This window comes from Ixodes scapularis, unplaced genomic scaffold, assembly GCF_016920785.2.
Source record: "Ixodes scapularis isolate PalLabHiFi unplaced genomic scaffold, ASM1692078v2 PGA_scaffold0__279_contigs__length_252992795, whole genome shotgun sequence".
Lineage (NCBI taxonomy): Eukaryota > Metazoa > Arthropoda > Arachnida > Ixodida > Ixodidae > Ixodes > Ixodes scapularis.
In genome coordinates this window covers 139700184-139718012 of record NW_024609835.1, presented here as the reverse complement: position 1 = coordinate 139718012, position 17829 = coordinate 139700184, and the positions used below count along the sequence as shown (strand labels likewise).

Genomic DNA, 17829 nt, shown 5'->3' with positions numbered 1-17829 from the left:
CACGCAGCGGCACCAGTGCGTCTGCCGCGGCTATGACGTCACTCCTCTGGAATGCGCAGACCGGCGAGGCGCGCGCGGTGGCGGCGGCGTCTCCGGCGCGCCAGCTGTGCGCCGTGTGACGTCATTGCTCCTCGCGCTTGCGCAGCACGGCTCTTTGACAGCCGCGCGAAACTGCTCAACCTTTGGCAGGTGTAGCTCAAGCTACAAAACGTTCAGCCTTTCCACTCTGGTGAAGAAGGAAGAGCAGCGGCGGCTTTCCGGGCGAGCAATCTGCTGCTGCTTTTCTTTCGCAATAGAATCTGAAGCGCTCGACGCAGTAGAACTCTAGGCGATAGCGGCCTCCTGGCAGTTGCGGAACCATTCGCGCTGCTGCGCACATCCCCCACGGGCCACCGCTCGTTCCGCTCCCGCTTTATCCTCCGAAGAAAGGTTGCCGCCGTCGCTCATAGATGGCAGTAGCTGTCCAGAGTTTGGTGTCCTTTCTTTGCTGGTGGACACAATCCTGGAGAACCTAGCTCTTAACAGCTCCACTCTAAAAGCAGACACCTGCAACGTGTGTGCAATCGGAACACAATATTTAATTGCTTTAATTAGTGTAAAGGCAGCAAGCCTGAAGAACGCTCCGATCTTCATCGCTCTTGGGCCATCCTGTTTACATCTTCCAACAAATCTACCATTCATTGTAGATCAAGCTAACAGGTTTGAGTTGGAAAGCTTTAGTCTGTACCATATTATCCGGTGTATAACGCACCCCCCACTTTTCGCAAGTTTCTAAGTAAAAAATTGTATATAAGACGCACCGCCGAAAATTTTGGTAAAAGAGTGTCTTATACACCGGAAAATACGGTAGTTTTGAAGGGGGACAAACTGACTGAACAGGACCTCTATGACCATCACACTTTCAGTATTTTCATGCCAGTAACAAAACAAAAAAAACGGGAGACTTTTGAGATGAGTTTTATTTCGAAGTGCACAAGACAATGAGAATGAACAAAATCCAATGTACCCCTGAGCCAGTGAGCTGATTACTGGGGCTGCTCCTGAGTTTCCATGGTGTCCTCTTCCTCCTGATCCATCTCTTCGTCCTCTTTTTTCTCTGGGAGCTTTTCGTATGCCTTGGTCAGGGGCGTAATCACCACACCTTCCAGCACAGTGGTTTCCGTCTCTATCTCTGCAACAAAATCAACAAATTTCTACATTTAATACCAAGAGAGTACTACAGCACAATAGTATATTATCTAAAGAATCGCCCCACTTGACATTCTGAGATCAAAGACCGCATCCTTGTGCCTGTTAAATTAAGACAGTTCACAAACTGATTACCAGTTTAATCATGCTCAACCAAAACTCTTGTTTTGATAAAATTATATACAGGGGAAGTCCCCAAGGCGGAGAAGATTATGGAAGAATAAGTTGGCTTCCACCTGAAATGGAGCGCAACTCGCGCCCTCTAGGCGACTCGATCCCAGGACCCCTCCACCAGTCTTGAGAGTTCAGAGCAATTCATGGCTAACATAGTTCTACTGAAACCCACTCTCTTTCAAAATGAAGCAATATCTAAAAACTGCATTCAACAAATTCCCAATGAACAAACAAACCGACAACTAAACAAGTAAAAACCACTTCAGTTGTGCATTCCCAGCATAACCGGCTTCGGTATCTCAACTTTGGCGGATGTCTGGCAACCATTTCAAGAACTTTTTGAGTACCATATTTTTTAGTGTATAAGACACACTTTTTTTCCCACAATTTTTGGCGGTGCGCCTTATACACAGGAGCATCTTATATACTAACTTTTACTTAGAAACTTGCGTCTTATACACTGGAAAATACGGTAACTGAAACTTCCACTTCCGCTCCTCAGAAACACGCCAGCTTCTGGCATGTGCAAGTCCTTACTCTGCGGCCCACCAATGCCGAGGACGCTCTTGTAACCCCCGTGAGACAGGATGCGCAGCAAGTTCTGCGCAGTCAGGCACACCAGATCCTGTCGGGAAGTGAAAAACAGGCATAGAATGAGCAGACACGGCAGATTAAACCTGCCTGTAGTAACTAATGGGAGGCTCGACAGCACTGCGGACAGCTTCTACACTACTATAATCCCTCTAGACAAGCATTCTGCCAAGGGGGCAGCTTTCTGGTTCTGTAGTGTTGACGATTGGGCTAGTTGGTCATTCATATTAGCGGAAAACAAACAGCGCAAGGACAAGGAGAGGGTAGAAGGCGGTAGACACACACAGCGCTGTGTGTGTCTACCGCCTTCTACTCTGTCCTTGTCCTTGCGCTGTTTGTTTTCCGCTTTCTGGTTCTGTTTGTAATCCTCCCCACTGCACTGGCTTTCCTCCTTGCAAGCCGCAGAGAAAGAGGTCATAAAGTCACTGTCACCCAACGAGCAGGGTTAGGCTTTGGGCTTTGAGGAGACTCATCCTTACAGCGGGATTGTATGCATAAAAAATATTTTGAGAATTGTTCAGGGCAATCTAGAACCACCTTTCAACCACAAATCACATACAGTCAACTTTCTGTAATTCTAAGTCGCTTCATTTGAATCTTCGGTTAGTTCAAACCAGGGGTGCATCCCGGCAATTACACAGACGAGTCTTTGAGAAAACAAAATGTGCGGTAATTTGAAGTTGAACCTCTGGGACTGGTTAATTTATAGAACTTTTTTCTGTGCTCGAGAAGTACAACAACTCTGGGAACATGAAAATGTCTCGTGAGACCATGCTTAAATCATACACTAGCACACTTTATCGCTTTTATCTACTGTGTGCGAGGTCGGGAGAAGGCAACTAAAGCAGTGCAGCACGACTAAGCCAATTAAGCAGCCAAGCCATGCCAAACCAAGTCAAGCCAAGCAATTACAACTGCGGGAGCACGAATTGTAGCGTCTTTACAAAATTACGGAAGCGAGCAAAGCCACGCGGCACGTATGGTTAACAGAGCTTGGTTTGAGGCCACTGGTACGAGATGTTTTGTTCATTAAATATATTGATGTCGACAAACATGCCGCGATCTGTGGTTCGCTTTCGGACTGTGACGTTGTGCAAGTGATTAGGCATGAAGCGCTGTTCACATATATGCAACCGAGTAAGACCGAGAGAGACCAGATCGGTTTTTAAGCCTCTTGCGATGTCTTAGGACCGGATGCGGTGCAGCCGAGCTGGTCCTAAGACATCACAAGAGACTTAAAAACCGGTCTGGTCTCTCTCGGTCTTACTCGGTCGCAAGAGTGTGAACGGGCCTTAAGAACAATCACGTCACTTTCCATGCCAGGTGGCCAAGTGAAACCAACACGGAAACTGCTGGGACACCACAGACTGCAATTTTGTGTTTTCTTTGGCAATCAAACTGCTCAATGTGCTCTAAGAAAGGTTTGCAATCTGCACAGCATAGTTAATACTATGAGTCTTCGTTAGCGAAATGCTGCATGTCTCCGTAAGCAGAGGAAAGCAAAAATCAACTTCTCCCAGTGAGTAGAGAATAAGAAACAAATGGTTGCAGTGTTGTTTTTATTTTTTATTTCGAAGTACAGCTAATTCAAAGCGTTTTGCCACCGCCATGAACGTCAAATTATCGAGTTAACTGCCACACAAATTATGGTATGTGGAGCTTCTTATTAAAGTCACTGCTACAAGTTGTTACCTTTTTCTTTGGTTTGTAACTGCCAGATGTTTCATACTTTACAATCATCCGCGGCTGACCCCAAAAAATTGACTGCCAAAATCCCGAAGCTCTCTTGTAGCCCGTTTCATCTTATCAATTGCAGAAAAAAAAATACTTAAAACACTAATTTCCAACAAGGGGCCCTTGGGTCAAGACCTGCTGCTGCTAAAGGTAAGTGGGGGGCCAGGGGCTTACCTGCTGCTCCAGGCTCATGATGGTGTGCACCCTGAAGGTGCCGCCCTCGCAGGGGTCCGGGATACCGGCCGACCCCGGCAGGAACAGGCCCGCCGCCAGCAGCTGCAGCACTCGCCTGCAGGGTGCCGCCCCACTTCAGACATGCCGCACAAAAACACCCCGCGCATTGCCAAACACTCAGTCCCTGCCCAAATGAAGCTCTAGCAATTGGGACCAGTTTTGGAGCTTGCCATTATCCAATTAAAAAGTTGGGAGCAATTTTTAAAAAGATTTTCTACGGTAATATTGCAGTTGAAGAAGCCCATGATTACTACGTAGAGATGAATGGTGCATACTGAGAATGGGCCACATTTTCCCATTAATAATGTCAGAAAATTACTTATAACTTTTTAATAAGATAATGGCAAGCTCTGAAACTTCGGCATCTGGTGGGCAGAATCTGAGCATCCAGAAATGGTTTTCTTTTTTTTTTTTTAGCGGTAAAAGAACTTGTAATTTTTTCAGGGACACACTGTACTACTACGAGAAGCCTTACCTACCAAATGTCCTTTGAACCCAGTACCATGTATTTTAACCCCCCAAAGCTTTTGCACAATAAAACTGATTAATAACAAAGAACCCTAACATGAAATGGTTGTCTCCATCGCGTGAAAGCAATAATTAAGCAAAATCGAAAGAGCTTGCCTGAAGGCAATGTTGATGGCCTGTGGTTGCCTGCTTGGGTGGTGCATGATGGCATAGTGGGCCTGGGAATACACAAACAAAGAAAAAGAAGCATCTGGAATCTTTGCACTGTTTGCCTCTTGCTCCTTTCAGAAACTAACAGTAAAGAATGAGCTGTACAGATATGAATGCGAAACTCAGCACAGGCTTACTGCCAGTTAGAAATTCCGTTTACTATGTTGTTTAAGACCCTGGAGCAATTACATCTATGGCGTATGAAGTTAAAAGAACTACAGTAGACTAATTAAGAAAAAAATCTACCTTCCTGAAAGGCCATAGCATCTTCTTGAAACATTGCCCAGTCACTTTTTTTTCTTCTTTTTGTTTCTTGCAATGACACCAGGAACGCAGATTGAGGCGAGGGAGTGGAGTGACTCAGTGTGTCACCAACACGCCAGTTGGTTCATGGTGAACGAGTTTGCAGCTGGCCATTAGGGCCAACTCTCCTAGCTTCCACTGACCTCCACGACACTCAAGAGCCGCTCGTGCAATCAGAGTTGGCTTAAGTAAAAATGCAATTCTGCATTATTCGTTTTCTAATTTTTGCTTAATGTGATTTACAATGCACATGGACAAATAGGATGCAGCCTCGCTTTTTCTGGAACTCTCCTCGTTTCATGAAGAAAGATTCAAACCCACTGGCAGAGTGATTTGCACATTATTAAAAAAAATATTGTATTTACTCACATAATGAACACACTTTTTCCAAAAAAAACTTACCCATTTTGGGGGTAAAATTTGCAGGGTAAAATTTTTGCATTTACACCCTTTGCACAAATGTCATTTTAGGTGTCAATATGACATGGCAGGGTCTGGGCACGTCTCTGCTGACAAAGGTGCGCCCATGGCTGGTCGTGGGTGCGCCACAGTAATCATGCTCTATAAATTGCAAACCTTTTTTAGGGTGCTTTTGGCATGCCTCTTGCTGAAGAAAAAGCGCCCTACAAAGCTCATTCAGCACGAAGCGCAACGTGATCATTCTTAGGCCTAACCACTTTCACTCACTGTCCGAAAGCGGACTACAGACGACAACGTGTTTGCTGACATCAATGCATCCGACAGGCAAAGAATGTCTGGGGCTGGGCAATTCCTCTACCCAAGCTTTGTCAAGTGTGCTCGCCGCTCAGTTTCACAGTTGATCACTTCTGCAACTAGACAGTTGTGGCCGTTTGCAGCCATTACAAAAGCAGCTTGGCTTGGCTTGACTTGGCCTGATCACTAGGCGGCAAAAGAAAATTGACTTGGTGGCTAGCTAAATTGGACGCAATTCGAGACTTGCGGAGCCGAAAATTGGAAGTGCGTTCATTACGTAAGAGAAAAAGAAAGTCCAAATATTGGTACCCAGTGCGTTCATTATGCAAGTGCATTCATTATGCGAGTACTATATATGGTAACATGCCTTTAGATTACATAAGCATATGGTAACATGTCTTTAGATTACATAAGTGCCAGTGCAGTTAAATAGACAATCTTGCAAACTACTGAAATGGCAGTCTGGAGACCTCTGGGAGAATGTCAAAGTGCAGAAAGCCTGGAGAAGGCAGTCCAGTATATTTTTTGTGCCCAGCAATTAAGACTTATCATTCCAATTACCAGCAGATCGATAATCCATGGGGTGAGTGGCTGGAAACCCTCAAAGCGGCTGCGCAGGTCTCGCAGGATGCGGATCAGCACCTTGATGCTCGAGTGGTGGGCGTTCTCTTCGAACCAGCGTGAGTGGCGGATGGCCGTCAGGTGGTTCTGCAGAAGCTTCTGGCTCACTGCATGGTCAAAAACAAGATACACACATACACCCCGTAGAACTGCACATCCTCGTCTCCGAAGGCAAGATGCTCAACTACTGTGCAAGAGTGACAATCATCAGCCAGGACTGTACCACTGCAGATGGGCATAACTGCAGCGCCTAAGGGAGAGTGACAAGTGCCCAATGTTTCGAGATAAAAAAATGTTTTCAGAGTGTCTGTTAGCTGGCTCCTTATCCATCTGATAAGGAGCCAGCTAACAGACACTCTGAAAACGAGCCACAGTACTCAAAGCGAGCTTCACGAAAACATTAATGCAGAGTCGCAGAATCCAGATATTCGGATGGACATGCTTGCCTCGGTAGTCTGTTGGGAGGGTACCATCGCCTCACAAGATAGGCCAACCGCGACATGGCTGGTAGTAAAAAAACAGTCCGCAAAGATGGTGCTCTTTCAACGATGCTGGCAATCTCCCAACTTTCGCCCCTAGTTGCTCAATTAAACTCCAACTCGAGAGATATTTGCGACTTGGTGTGAGCCCTGGGCAGGAGCGTGTGGCTCTGCAGAGTGCTTCACAAGGTGAGAAAGGCAGGGAAGAGCTTGGACCGTTCCACTTCCCGATGCGAGCTTCCAACCGTCAACGATGCTTGGGCGCCTCGTGCAGCTCAAGCACGCATAAGCAAAGCACGACGGAAGGCACAAAGCGCGTGCCGTGAAACGGGCGTTCAAAAGAGACACCTTGCCGCTCTCATTCTGTCAGTGACCATAGTGGTGTAAACAGAGCATCCATCAGAGCTAAGCTCTCGTGCCCTTGGTAGCGTGGCACACATCTTGCGAGACAGGGCGTACTATTTGGAAGAGACAGTCTTTCCGCCACAAAGTATTATTAAGAATATAGCGACATCAATTTGATTGAGGGAAAAAAAGTAAATTTTGCATCAAGAGCCCCCAAAATTCAGATGCTTAAAGCGGTCTGTTCGAAGTGTACTCCCAACAACTACTGTCGCAATGCAAAGACCACTTTCTCAACCGTCGACATCGCGTGAGAGAGCTGGACGGGCTCGCCCGAGCCACCACCTACTGTGCAGCTCCGGATCCAGTTTGCGCAAATTCTGCGGCACCGTGCTGATGAGGATCTTGGCTACTGCGCCATCGGGGCCCTTCAGGTCGAACCCGGCATCAGTCACCTGCTGGGTCACCTCTGTGCGAGCAAAGAAACAAAACAAATGTGTGTATGAATTCCCCTTTATTAGGGTAGCTCGCTATTTATCTCTTCACAGGGAAGGCACACAGTGCCCAAAGGAGTGTCACTTTTTCACTGTCAAAACGTAGGCCCCTCCGAAAACCCATTGTCATCCGTAACTCAAATAACAATCAAAGTTTTTTGTTCTTTAAATGAGCGAAATCTACGTGAAGCAGACCCAAGATAAACAGGAGTGTGTGCTTATCGGACTAGCTTCGAGCCTTGTGCTGCGGCAACCTTTGCGTTGGTTTTTCTCGCATAAAATGACTGATTTCAGATTAATACCTTTTGGAAACTATGGACCTCCAGCAGAACTACGAATTTCAGCCGAAATTGGCTTAGTTTAGGTTTCTGGATTTGGTTCATCTTGGGAAAAAAAGAAAAAAAGAAAACTCCTCAATTAAAGTCATTCCAGTAGCTGCAATGAAAGTTTTGTATTTCATCGAGCGACATCACTTCCGTACGTCGAACCGCGGACAATAATAATTCTTCACCGTCCATTTTGAGCTCGACTCATTCCGGTTTAGATGAGACAAAAGAAACAATCGGTCTGAAGACACAAAGTGCACTCACCCGTGCACATCCTGGCAAACCGATTCAAACAGAGCCTGAAGGAAACACTGTGGCAGCACTCCTATTCAATGTATGCTTTCCATTGTACTGACTTTTTGAGCATGTAAGCCTTGTTTTATCAGCTTGAGGGCATGCATTCCCAAGATAGAATTGAATATGCCGATATTTAGATCAATAGCCACTAATATTCGAGGATTTATCAACTTCCTTTAATGTGACACAGACACCTACACTCCAATATTGATACTAGTGATCAATGCTGCCAGACTGAGTTTAGGAAAGGGCTTATTGACATAGTGCAAAATAAACTCAATTGCTTTACCCAGGGAAGTTGGCTTCAATTATAGTTCATAGCACTCTAATGTCAAACACAAATTGCACAAGGGAACCATGAAAAAGACACACTTTTCTATATTATAAAATGCATCCCAACTTACTCAATGCAGGATCTGCAGCCTTCACTTCTTCCAGCACCTTGTTGGCCAATGCTTGCACCGCTTCACCTTGTGCCCCAAGACCCAAATTACTTATTAAAGAAAACTTCAAAATATATGAGGAGCATACCGTATTGGTTTACAATTCATTTTTTTGCTGCAGATACCGGCCACTCAGAGGTGTGTACATGTGCCCCCCCTTTTCCACAGCCCCCCCTGTAACCAAATACCCCAGCACCACCCGTGTTGCAGCCTCTTCACGGCCTGCTGTAACCACTTTTAAAAGTGCCTCACTCCCATGCCCGGACAGCTGCTCCCAGCTTTTCGGTGACCGTGGAATGGCATCCTCGCAGAAGCTTTTTCGTGCCACCCATAGGTGATAACCATTAAGGGCCCGGTCAGGCCATACCCACACGCAGGGATGGGCAGTATTTCAAATACAAGTATTTGAAATACGCATTTCAAATACTTTGTATATTTTGCATTTGTATTTAATTACAAATTGGGTAATGTATTTGACGTGTGTATTTAAATACTAAAACTTGGGTACTTCATATAAAATTTAAATTAAATACAATTTTGTGGGCGAAAATACATCCCTCAAATTTATTGTCACTGTCCAGAGCAGGAAGCAAACTACAGGTGATTCAAGGAGACGCCAGGCTCTTTAAATCGACCACAAAAATCGGTTTCTTAAACTATCGCGCTACGACTTTGTGCAGCGTTGCCCACAGATCCGTAAAATTTGTAAAGAGCAAACTTAGGTGAGGAAAAAGTAAAGAAAGAAAAAGGCTTAGCTCCTATGGAAACGCAGCGACGCCACCGGTCTTCAAACAACACGGCGCCGTTTCGCACGGGAGACAAGAGATAGCGCCACGAACGTCGCCAACGAACGAGCATACGGCGGCGGGCGTCTTTCGCAGACAATCTTTTCGACTCAAAAGCTAGGTTAAGAAACCGAATTTTGCGGTCGATTTAAAGAGCCTGGCGTCTCCTCGAATCACACTGTACGTTCTGCACCGAATGCAGTGTCTCTCAATCAAGCACAAGCGTTTAGGGACTTTGTGATTACGGTGCTAGTCCAGGGCAAGAATAGTGACGATATCTACATTCACAGGCAGACTGGCTAAATAAGCGCCTGTGACTACTTGTCATGCTTTTCAGCCTGATTTCCATCCATATTTTTGCCTGGAAGATTCTAAATGCGCGGGTCGTCCAGATTTTCGGAACTAGTGCAAGTTGCACCAATAAAAAAATTATCTAGCTAGTGCTGCGCATCTTGGTAGTCTCGGTTCTTTGTTGGTCTATACCAAAATGTAATCGACAAAAAAAGCTGCTTGAAGCTCTGTACTTTTTTTAACCTATTACGTCCAAGCTGATTACATTTTTTTGTGATTATATTTCTATTAAGTTACTAGAGCCTCGCACACTAACTTCCGAATGTGCGATGCAAAATTAAAATGAGATACTTAGAAACCCGTTGCAGGTGCCCTGAAGTCGCTGATGCAAATTCTGAGGAATGTATTTGGAAAAGTATTTGGAGCAGACCAAATACATTTAGTTGTATTTGTATCTTGTACTTAAATGCTTTTTTAGAAATGTAATTAGATTTGTAATTAAATACAATTTTGACAAAGTATTTTGTATTTGTATTTCGATACATATTTGCATGTATTTTGCCCATCCCTGCCCACACGCGACCAAACATCCGACTGGTCATACGACATGTCAGAAAGAAGGCCGAACCCAATCGAGCACTTGTCAACCACTGCGTCGTATGCATTCACACAAGACCATGACTGGCACGCCGTACGATCAGTCGGATGTTTGGTCGTGCATGAGTATGATCTCAACGAGCCTCCAGTGGTTATCGGGTGCAATAAAAAAAAAAAACTGCGAGGACATCATTCTGTGGTCATTAATAAGCAGCTGTCCTGGCGTGGGTGTCAGGCACTCCCGAAAAATAGTTCCACCATGGCACACAGAGGTTGTCCTACAGGTGGTGCAAGTGCATTCGGTTGCAAGGTAAGTCTGTCGCAAAAAAAAAGCATGTACAGACCAAAAAAATATCTGCAGCAAGAAAAAAGAATGTAAATCAATATGGTATGTTTCTTGTAGTAATGTTCTTTTTCATGTATATTTTTTCTTTGTCATACATTTGCCTGCTTTGAGCAGATGAGTTAACCCCAACATACACTACAATACTATAATATACATCCTTTCTATGCTTCAAAATCCACAGCTCAGCACATGCACGTTCCTGTCTTCGAAAAACTAGCAAATCAAGCACCATGCGAACAAACACTGAAAATGGCACCAACCAGGAGTCCTTTACTGAAACAGTCTACAAAGAATTTTCACATGCGCATGCGTTCCATTGCTGCGCCTCCAGCCAAGTAAAAAGAAGTTATTTTTTACATTGAGTGCTTTGGTCGCATGGCAAAGCTGTGTAGTGAGGCACTGACAAGATCCCTCTGGCTTGTGAAACAGTTTATATCTACCTCTACACTATGTGGTTTGCAAGTGTCACCCCAAGTTCAAGATCATTGTAAATGTCATAGGTAAAACCAGTCAAAAAATTGTTTCGAAGACTTGGTAATAAAAAAGGAGGTGGAAGATATTTGCTTCAGCCAGACAATCAAAAAGATATTGCGTTTTTGAACACATGTTGATCCCATCAGGATATAGTTTGCTTGGTTAGTGTTTTGTCCAACAAATGTTTCGTTTTAAGTTCCGCACTACTTCTCTCTACTTCTTTTCACTAGTCTTAGTCTTTTTACATACTGTGTAAATTTTTAGTAAGGGCTTGCAGCACGTGGCTAGAAACATCATAACGGTCACCACATTTAAAAAAAAAATGTACCTATGCTCTTGAAGCATTACCTAATATTCCTAAAAATTCATTGATCAATATGTCTACTCTTAGGTCTCTCAAAGAGAAGTGAAACAAATTTATATACGCCAGTGATATTTTTCTTCATGGCAACATTTCTACTAATTTTAATAGCAACCATAATTAGAGGAGCAATTCCGATTAACGTGTTTATACCCCAGATGAGAACTTATTATCTTAAGCATTGCTGCTATATTGAAACAAACAGCTGCACTAGTTCTCATGATCACTGAGATAAATGAAGGATAGACGTACCTGTTGGCAGAGTCTTCAGGATCACAACAATATCTGCAGAATTGTTTCCAACCATCATGGTTCCCTTCTTGAATGACCCAACTTGGCGCACCTCTTCGATTTGCTGCAAAAGTAAATCCACAATCTCTCATGCTGCAATGGAGATCTACCGACACCCGATAAGCATTGCTAACCAGCAGAAAAGAGTAAAATTAGAGGTCTATAAATAGCAATTCAATATGAATTATGCCACATTATTTTTTCGTGACCTCAACAGTATAAACAGAACCAATATTGCAATTTCTTCATGAACTGTAGAGGCTGCAAATAATAGTGCTTATTTTGTTCCCCCATTTGCAGGTCTTCCCACAGTCACTGATAGGATAAGAACAGAAGAGAGGACTCTCAACTGCCCCTTGTACAGCACAAGCTTTTTACCTTCAAGAAAACTTAAGACACACCTCATGTGCTTTGAGCATACACACAAAGAGCACGTGCTGGAGGCAGGGCATTCGAAAGAGATGCCCTGCTGTTTTTATCCCGTCTGTGACGGGATAAGAACAGCATAGGTATGAATATGGTCAGTATGGGAACATTTTCCCATACCGACCAAAAGCTTGCGAGATTCGAACTAAGGCCCAAAGAGCTGCAAACTTCACAAATAGTGCAAGGCATGGTTCCAACACTCTTGAATTTGCTAAATTTCTCCACTACCTAGGTTTGAAGCGCACAGTCCTGAACAAAAATAGCTGAAGAAAAAACCGAGCAGCAACAGGAAGATACCAGTTACCTCGGCCCAGGACGTTAAACTGGCGTGAGAAAGAATGTGTGAAAGGAAGTGCAGCACCACTGTGGCTCAGCACATTATTGTTTTTCTGTGTTCTACAATACACTTCAAAGCACATCGCGCCTAGATGTTTCTTGCTACGGCCTACCCACTCTTGGAGCTAGCTTGATCATACTGGAAGCTGCTATGGCGTCAGCAAAACCATTCTTTGCACGATCAGGCCGAGTTAGATAGCACATAACCCACGCTCCACACATAACCGAGCATGGCAATTTTTTAGAGGGCAGCAAGTCTTCTGCCAAAAGTGGATTGTAAAACTATTCAAGCACATTGTGTTCAAAATGTGACCATGCATACCCACTTGTGAGTCAGCATTTGGCATAAGAGTTACTTACACAAGCTTCAAAGCTTCCAGGAGCCACGGTGAGGTTGTCAAGAACTGCTTGGATCTTTGTGACCAAGTTCAAAATGGCTGTCTGTTCTGCAGATGTCGGTGTTAAATCCTGATTCTTCTTGAGGAGAGCCTGAAAAATCAGTTGAAACATAAGGATCGCTTGTAGCAAAGCTACAGTAAGTAGTGCGGGAAACGGGAGAAATACTAACTTGAGTCAATGCGCTGTCATCGGGGGCTGGTTTCACCCTCTGGAACAGTTGCTCCGACTAGAGAAAATGGGACATTGAAACTGTCAAGCCTTTAAACTTTTTTTGCTGCACCCCAGAGCTTCATCCATCTAAGTCAGTCTAAATTTTCTAGGTATTCCAGGTTACCCCAAACCTGGGAGCCCTTATACCTGCTACATCGGTGGAAAACAGAAGCGCTGCACCTGCTACCAGATGCCACACTCTTCAGTATCCTATCCCAATGCTTAGAGCTACAGTCGTGCCATGTCTGAGGACATCGTGGAGCAAGAAACCTGATTTGCTTTTCTCAGTTAAAAACCCTGTAGATTGTGTCCAACCGGGCGTTTAAAAATTATAAGATACATTTGGAACGAGGGGTCAGAACGAACGAGTAAGCATAAGCAAGCAATGAAGCAACATAAATCCCGAACATGCAATACCTCAAAATGTTTGATTCATATGCCATGACAACTGCGTCCTGACTAAGTTTTTTTAAGAATGTAATGTTTTGAACGCTTTCTTCCGTTGGTAGGAACCCTAAAAGTTGAGGCAAATGCATTCAAGGGATGCCTTTAATTTTCCTTTTTGTCCAAAGGTGTCGTTTGATCAGGCGGAATCCCGGAGCAAAGCTCACCGCAAAACTGGTGGATGCAGAGAAAAGCTCACCGGCCATTGAGCGTATGTGGAAAAAAGCTCACCAATTTTTCTTCTTTTGAAATGGAGGTTGTCGGATCATGCGTAACATACATCAATTTATTATAATCAAGATTTGTTGGTTTTCTAAAAAGGAAAATGTCCCTTTTTCTGTAATGTTTGTTAAGCTTATTGGGCATATTGCTCCCAAATTATTAATTGTAAGCCAATGTTTTTTTTTGTTTTTTTTTTTTTACTCTCTAGGCAATGAAAGCCTAACTGAAAACTTTTTCAACTTGAAAATCAGAAAGAGTTTAAAAACATAATAATGTCTGCCTAAACCTAAAAAGCAAAACTGTAAATGCCAAAAATCCAAAAGTGTATGCGCAACAATGCGGTGCCTGAAATTCACTTTTAAGCTTTTATCAAGATTTCTTTCTTCCACGGACATGCATGTTTTCTAAGCGTTCGTGCTGAATTTTCCCTGTTGCCTTTGCGCGATAGTGCCCTTCTATGGCGAATCACTCATGACCTTCAGAGCTACATATTGTCACCGTTGTTACTCGTGACCTGTATAAGAACTAGTCTTCTGTAAGGTAGCGAATTGGGCAAGTTGGTAAACGTTATATGTGATAAAAAATGCTCACATGACGAAGACGGAATGAAGACAACAAACACGAGAAGACGAAGCTGTTCTCGCAACTAGCTTTATAAGTAAAAAAAAGACTGTGTCACCGACAGTCGGTGTCGGAGCTCATTACAAAACTGTACACACCGCTTCGCAGCGTCCAGCCGGCAAACAAGGCTTCCTCTGTCCACCACTACACCTCCAGAAAGGGAGTCCCATACCATTTAGTTCAGCGAAGTTTCATCAGCAACATTCTTTTTTTTTTTTTTCAGTGTTAATAATAAAAAAGAAATGTCGTAAATATACGCCTAATGCCCCCCCCCCCCCCCCACCAAAAAAAAATGTGAGGAAAAAAAAATTAAGCTGACGCTGTAGATAGAACCAGGGTCTGCGACGTAGGAAGCAGACACCTTTGTACCCATTCGTTTTATGCGAGTTTCAAGTCGTGCGTACAGCCATTTCCGGTCGAGTTGCACAAGCGCGTGTGCAGCTTTACTAATTATTTTTAAGGCTGTGTCTACAGTGCCGTCGGACGGCACTCCACTTGCGCCAACAAGTGCCGTCCGAAAGAGAGTCGGACGGCGCGTGTATCACTGGGGAGCTCGTTAACACACCCCCCCGCCTGCGTTTACGCTGCTTCACGGCGACAGTATGCGACTGCCAACTACAAAACTATTAACCCACTTGGCCCCGTCATACACGCCACTCCGTGGAGTCCAGCCGGCAACCCAAGCCTTGCCGGCCCCCATGCACCTCCGGAAAGGAAGTCCTATACCATTTTGTTCAACAAAGTTTCATCAACAACATTCAATTTTTTTTCTTTTAGTGTTAACTGTAAAAAAGAAATGTTGTAAATATTGCCAAGCGCCTCAACAGAACAAATAGTTCGAGAAAGAAAAAAAAAAAAGCCGGCACTGTGGACTGAACTTGGGACCGCTTGCGTAACATCTTACCACTAAGCTAGGCTACATCTTCAAAAATTTGTTTAGACAATTCGCTTTATACAAGACTTTCGGACGGCACTTGAAGCCGTGAGTGGAGTGCCGTAGGACAGCACTTGAACTCTCTGCAAGAGTGCCGTCTGATGGTACTCTAGACACTACCTATTTTTAACCCTTTCGCTACCCAAGCCGGCGAATCGCTGGGTGTGCCATCAGGGGCCATATTGCCAAAGCTGGCGATTCACCGGTCTGCATGAATTTCTGTTTTAAAGAGCCATTCATAGATGCCACACAATGTAGACTTGGGGTAGTGCGGTTAGATACATTGCCAACACATTGCAAGGGTCATTCTGTCCGCTGTGTTTGCTTGAGCTTTTTCTTTTGTGTGTCGTCTTTCCCGCTCGATCGCTGCCTGCTTGGAGAAGATGGCAGCGTCCAGTGTGCGGTGTGGCCTTTCTGATGATGAAATCATATATATCCTCTTCAACAGCGATGTTCATGGGACGTCTGGTGAGCCTTCTGTCGACGACGGAAGCATTTCCGACAGCCTTTCGGAGCTTGAATCACGACAAGAGTGCACTGGTTGTACGACGCCTAAGCGATTGAGGATGGAGTGCTTCGAGATCCTTCATACGAGGAAGAATCTGTGAGGGCTTATTAATTTAAAGACTTAAACGAACCACTTAAGCATGTAAATAAACATGTTTTCATGTTTTCTGCACCGAGTTTTACTGTAAAAGCTTACTATACAAGCTAAAACAGTCATGCCTAGTGTGGCCCTGTTTTAGGGGGGAAATGTGCGATACGGACGGCCCGGTATTGCACGACGCGCGCGGTAGGGAATGGGTTAACGAAGTGACGAATTAAAATTGTGTTAAATTGCTTGTGTGGTGCCCGATTCGCTAAGCTAAGAAAAAAATTTTAAAAAAGACGCGCGAGTTTTTTTTGCTTTTTTTTTTCGGATCCGCTCAATGGCCGGTAAGGTTTTCTCCGGATCTGCGCTTTGGCAGTGAGCTTTTTTTCCGGTGAGCTTTTCTCTGCCGCCCAACCAGGCTCAGATATGAAGAAGAAGCCTAGCAGAGATAGTCATCCATTGCAAAGATAGCACAGTTTTCGATACTTACAACGTAGAAGTCGAAAGGAAGGTGCGGGACAAAAACTTTCGGCTTGAACATTCCACCGGGTCTCCCGGGGCGGCCGCGGCCACGTACTCCGCCTCGCATGTTGGAGATTCTGAAACGAGCGTCGACCGAACGCCGGCCGGCAACACCATTAGGCATAGCGCTTGACGCTGCTGCGCGAAAACCAACGCCGTAGCCGAGTTGAGAGATCGTCGCTTGGAATAGCCTTGATATTTTTAGCCACTAACCTTCTTCGACTGATTAATACAAGGTTTTCACACTTGCAGCAATCCGTACTTACAGAGATTGTTTGAAAAACGATGATCAAAACGGCGTCAGTCCTACGATCACACCGCACTTGTGGCCTTCCACTTCCAAAGGACTCGTACAGTGTTGCCAGATGGTCCCACCAAAAAACCACCAAAGACAATACTGAAAACAATGAACACGTACCAAACACGTTACATTCTCTTTCTCAACCCTCAGATGCGCCACTTCTTGTGTAAATTATGTCACTTAATAATGATTAAAAAAAAGCTTCGGAAGGATGAAAATTCGTACAACAGTGACCCATCCTTCGTAGGTCTTCATAAGTACAAAACACACAAAAATGAAGCCCAGGAGATATGATCATACACTAAAGAAGCAGAATACAGAGGTAGAACAGTGAGAACACTGGGAGTTTCAAACCAGAACCCCGTCTATTTTCCTTTGTGTAGAATATGAGCGTCGCCCGTTCCGGTTCACGCTATTTTTGATTGTGTTGTCTTTTCTTGGGGTGGGCGATGCCTAAGGTTTTGAGAGTCCAGTGACTTTTAACTATCCTCCTTGACGTCCGGCTAGAAGACGCGCTAACGGGCCTCTGGTAAAAGTGCAATCTGTTTGTTTGATTTGTTCCACTGCGCTGTGGGGAGACCGCTTGAACTCTGCCAGCATTGCTCCCGCAGTTTATAGAAGTTTGAAGCCTTTCTCCTTCCTCTCCCTCCTCTCGACTATCCAAAAGAAAACTTTTTTTTTTTTTTTTTCAAAACTGATTAGAAGGTCGAAAATTAAAGGAGCTGTGCAACGATATTCAATGGACCTTTTCCACATACCGGCGGCACCAGGCGGTGGCTGCACGAACTAAAAATCGAGGAAGTGACCTACCTGCGCTACCAATCCATAATGGGAGCTACGCTACCAGTTTCTTCGCTCTCTGAGCAGCGGCGCCTGCCCAACGCGACTTTAAAGGGGTCATGAAACGCTTTTCCAACTTTTTCCTGTTTAGCTTTCCTCCTCAACTCATAAATCGCGCATTCCACCAAACAGTTCAAGAAGACGAAAAGAAGGGAGGCCCCCTCGCTCGGAATCTGGATTGTGTACCCGGACAGAGCCATGGCCCCTTTAGAATATTAG

General features: G+C 44.6%; 1 protein-coding gene across 1 annotated transcript; it reads right to left on the bottom strand.

Moving 5' to 3' along the window:
* Positions 1-941: 941 nt before the first annotated feature.
* Positions 942-16833, bottom strand: LOC8051981 (interleukin enhancer-binding factor 2). Its single transcript, XM_029985501.3, has 12 exons — positions 16736-16833; positions 16438-16546; positions 13094-13150; positions 12886-13014; positions 11725-11827; positions 8580-8645; positions 7408-7527; positions 6178-6344; positions 4546-4607; positions 3862-3976; positions 1900-1987; positions 942-1171 (listed from the first exon to the last, which is right to left on the bottom strand). The coding sequence occupies exons 2-12, from the start codon at positions 16534-16536 to the stop codon at positions 1026-1028; spliced, it is 1152 nt and encodes a 383-aa protein (XP_029841361.1). The 5' UTR covers positions 16537-16546; positions 16736-16833; the 3' UTR covers positions 942-1025.
* Positions 16834-17829: the final 996 nt, after the last annotated feature.

Excerpts from the sequence above, each read along its gene's own strand:
- LOC8051981 (XM_029985501.3), bottom strand. The coding sequence starts at position 16,536 with ATGCGAGGCGGAGTACGTGGCCGCGGCCGCCCCGGGAGACCCGGTGGA. Across the intron at positions 7,528-8,579 it reads GGCTGCAGATCCTGCATTGA|AGGTGACCCAGCAGGTGACT; the intron begins GTAAGTTGGGAT and ends TTGCTCGCACAG. Across the intron at positions 1,172-1,899 it reads CGGCATTGGTGGGCCGCAGA|AGATAGAGACGGAAACCACT; the intron begins GTAAGGACTTGC and ends ATTTTGTTGCAG.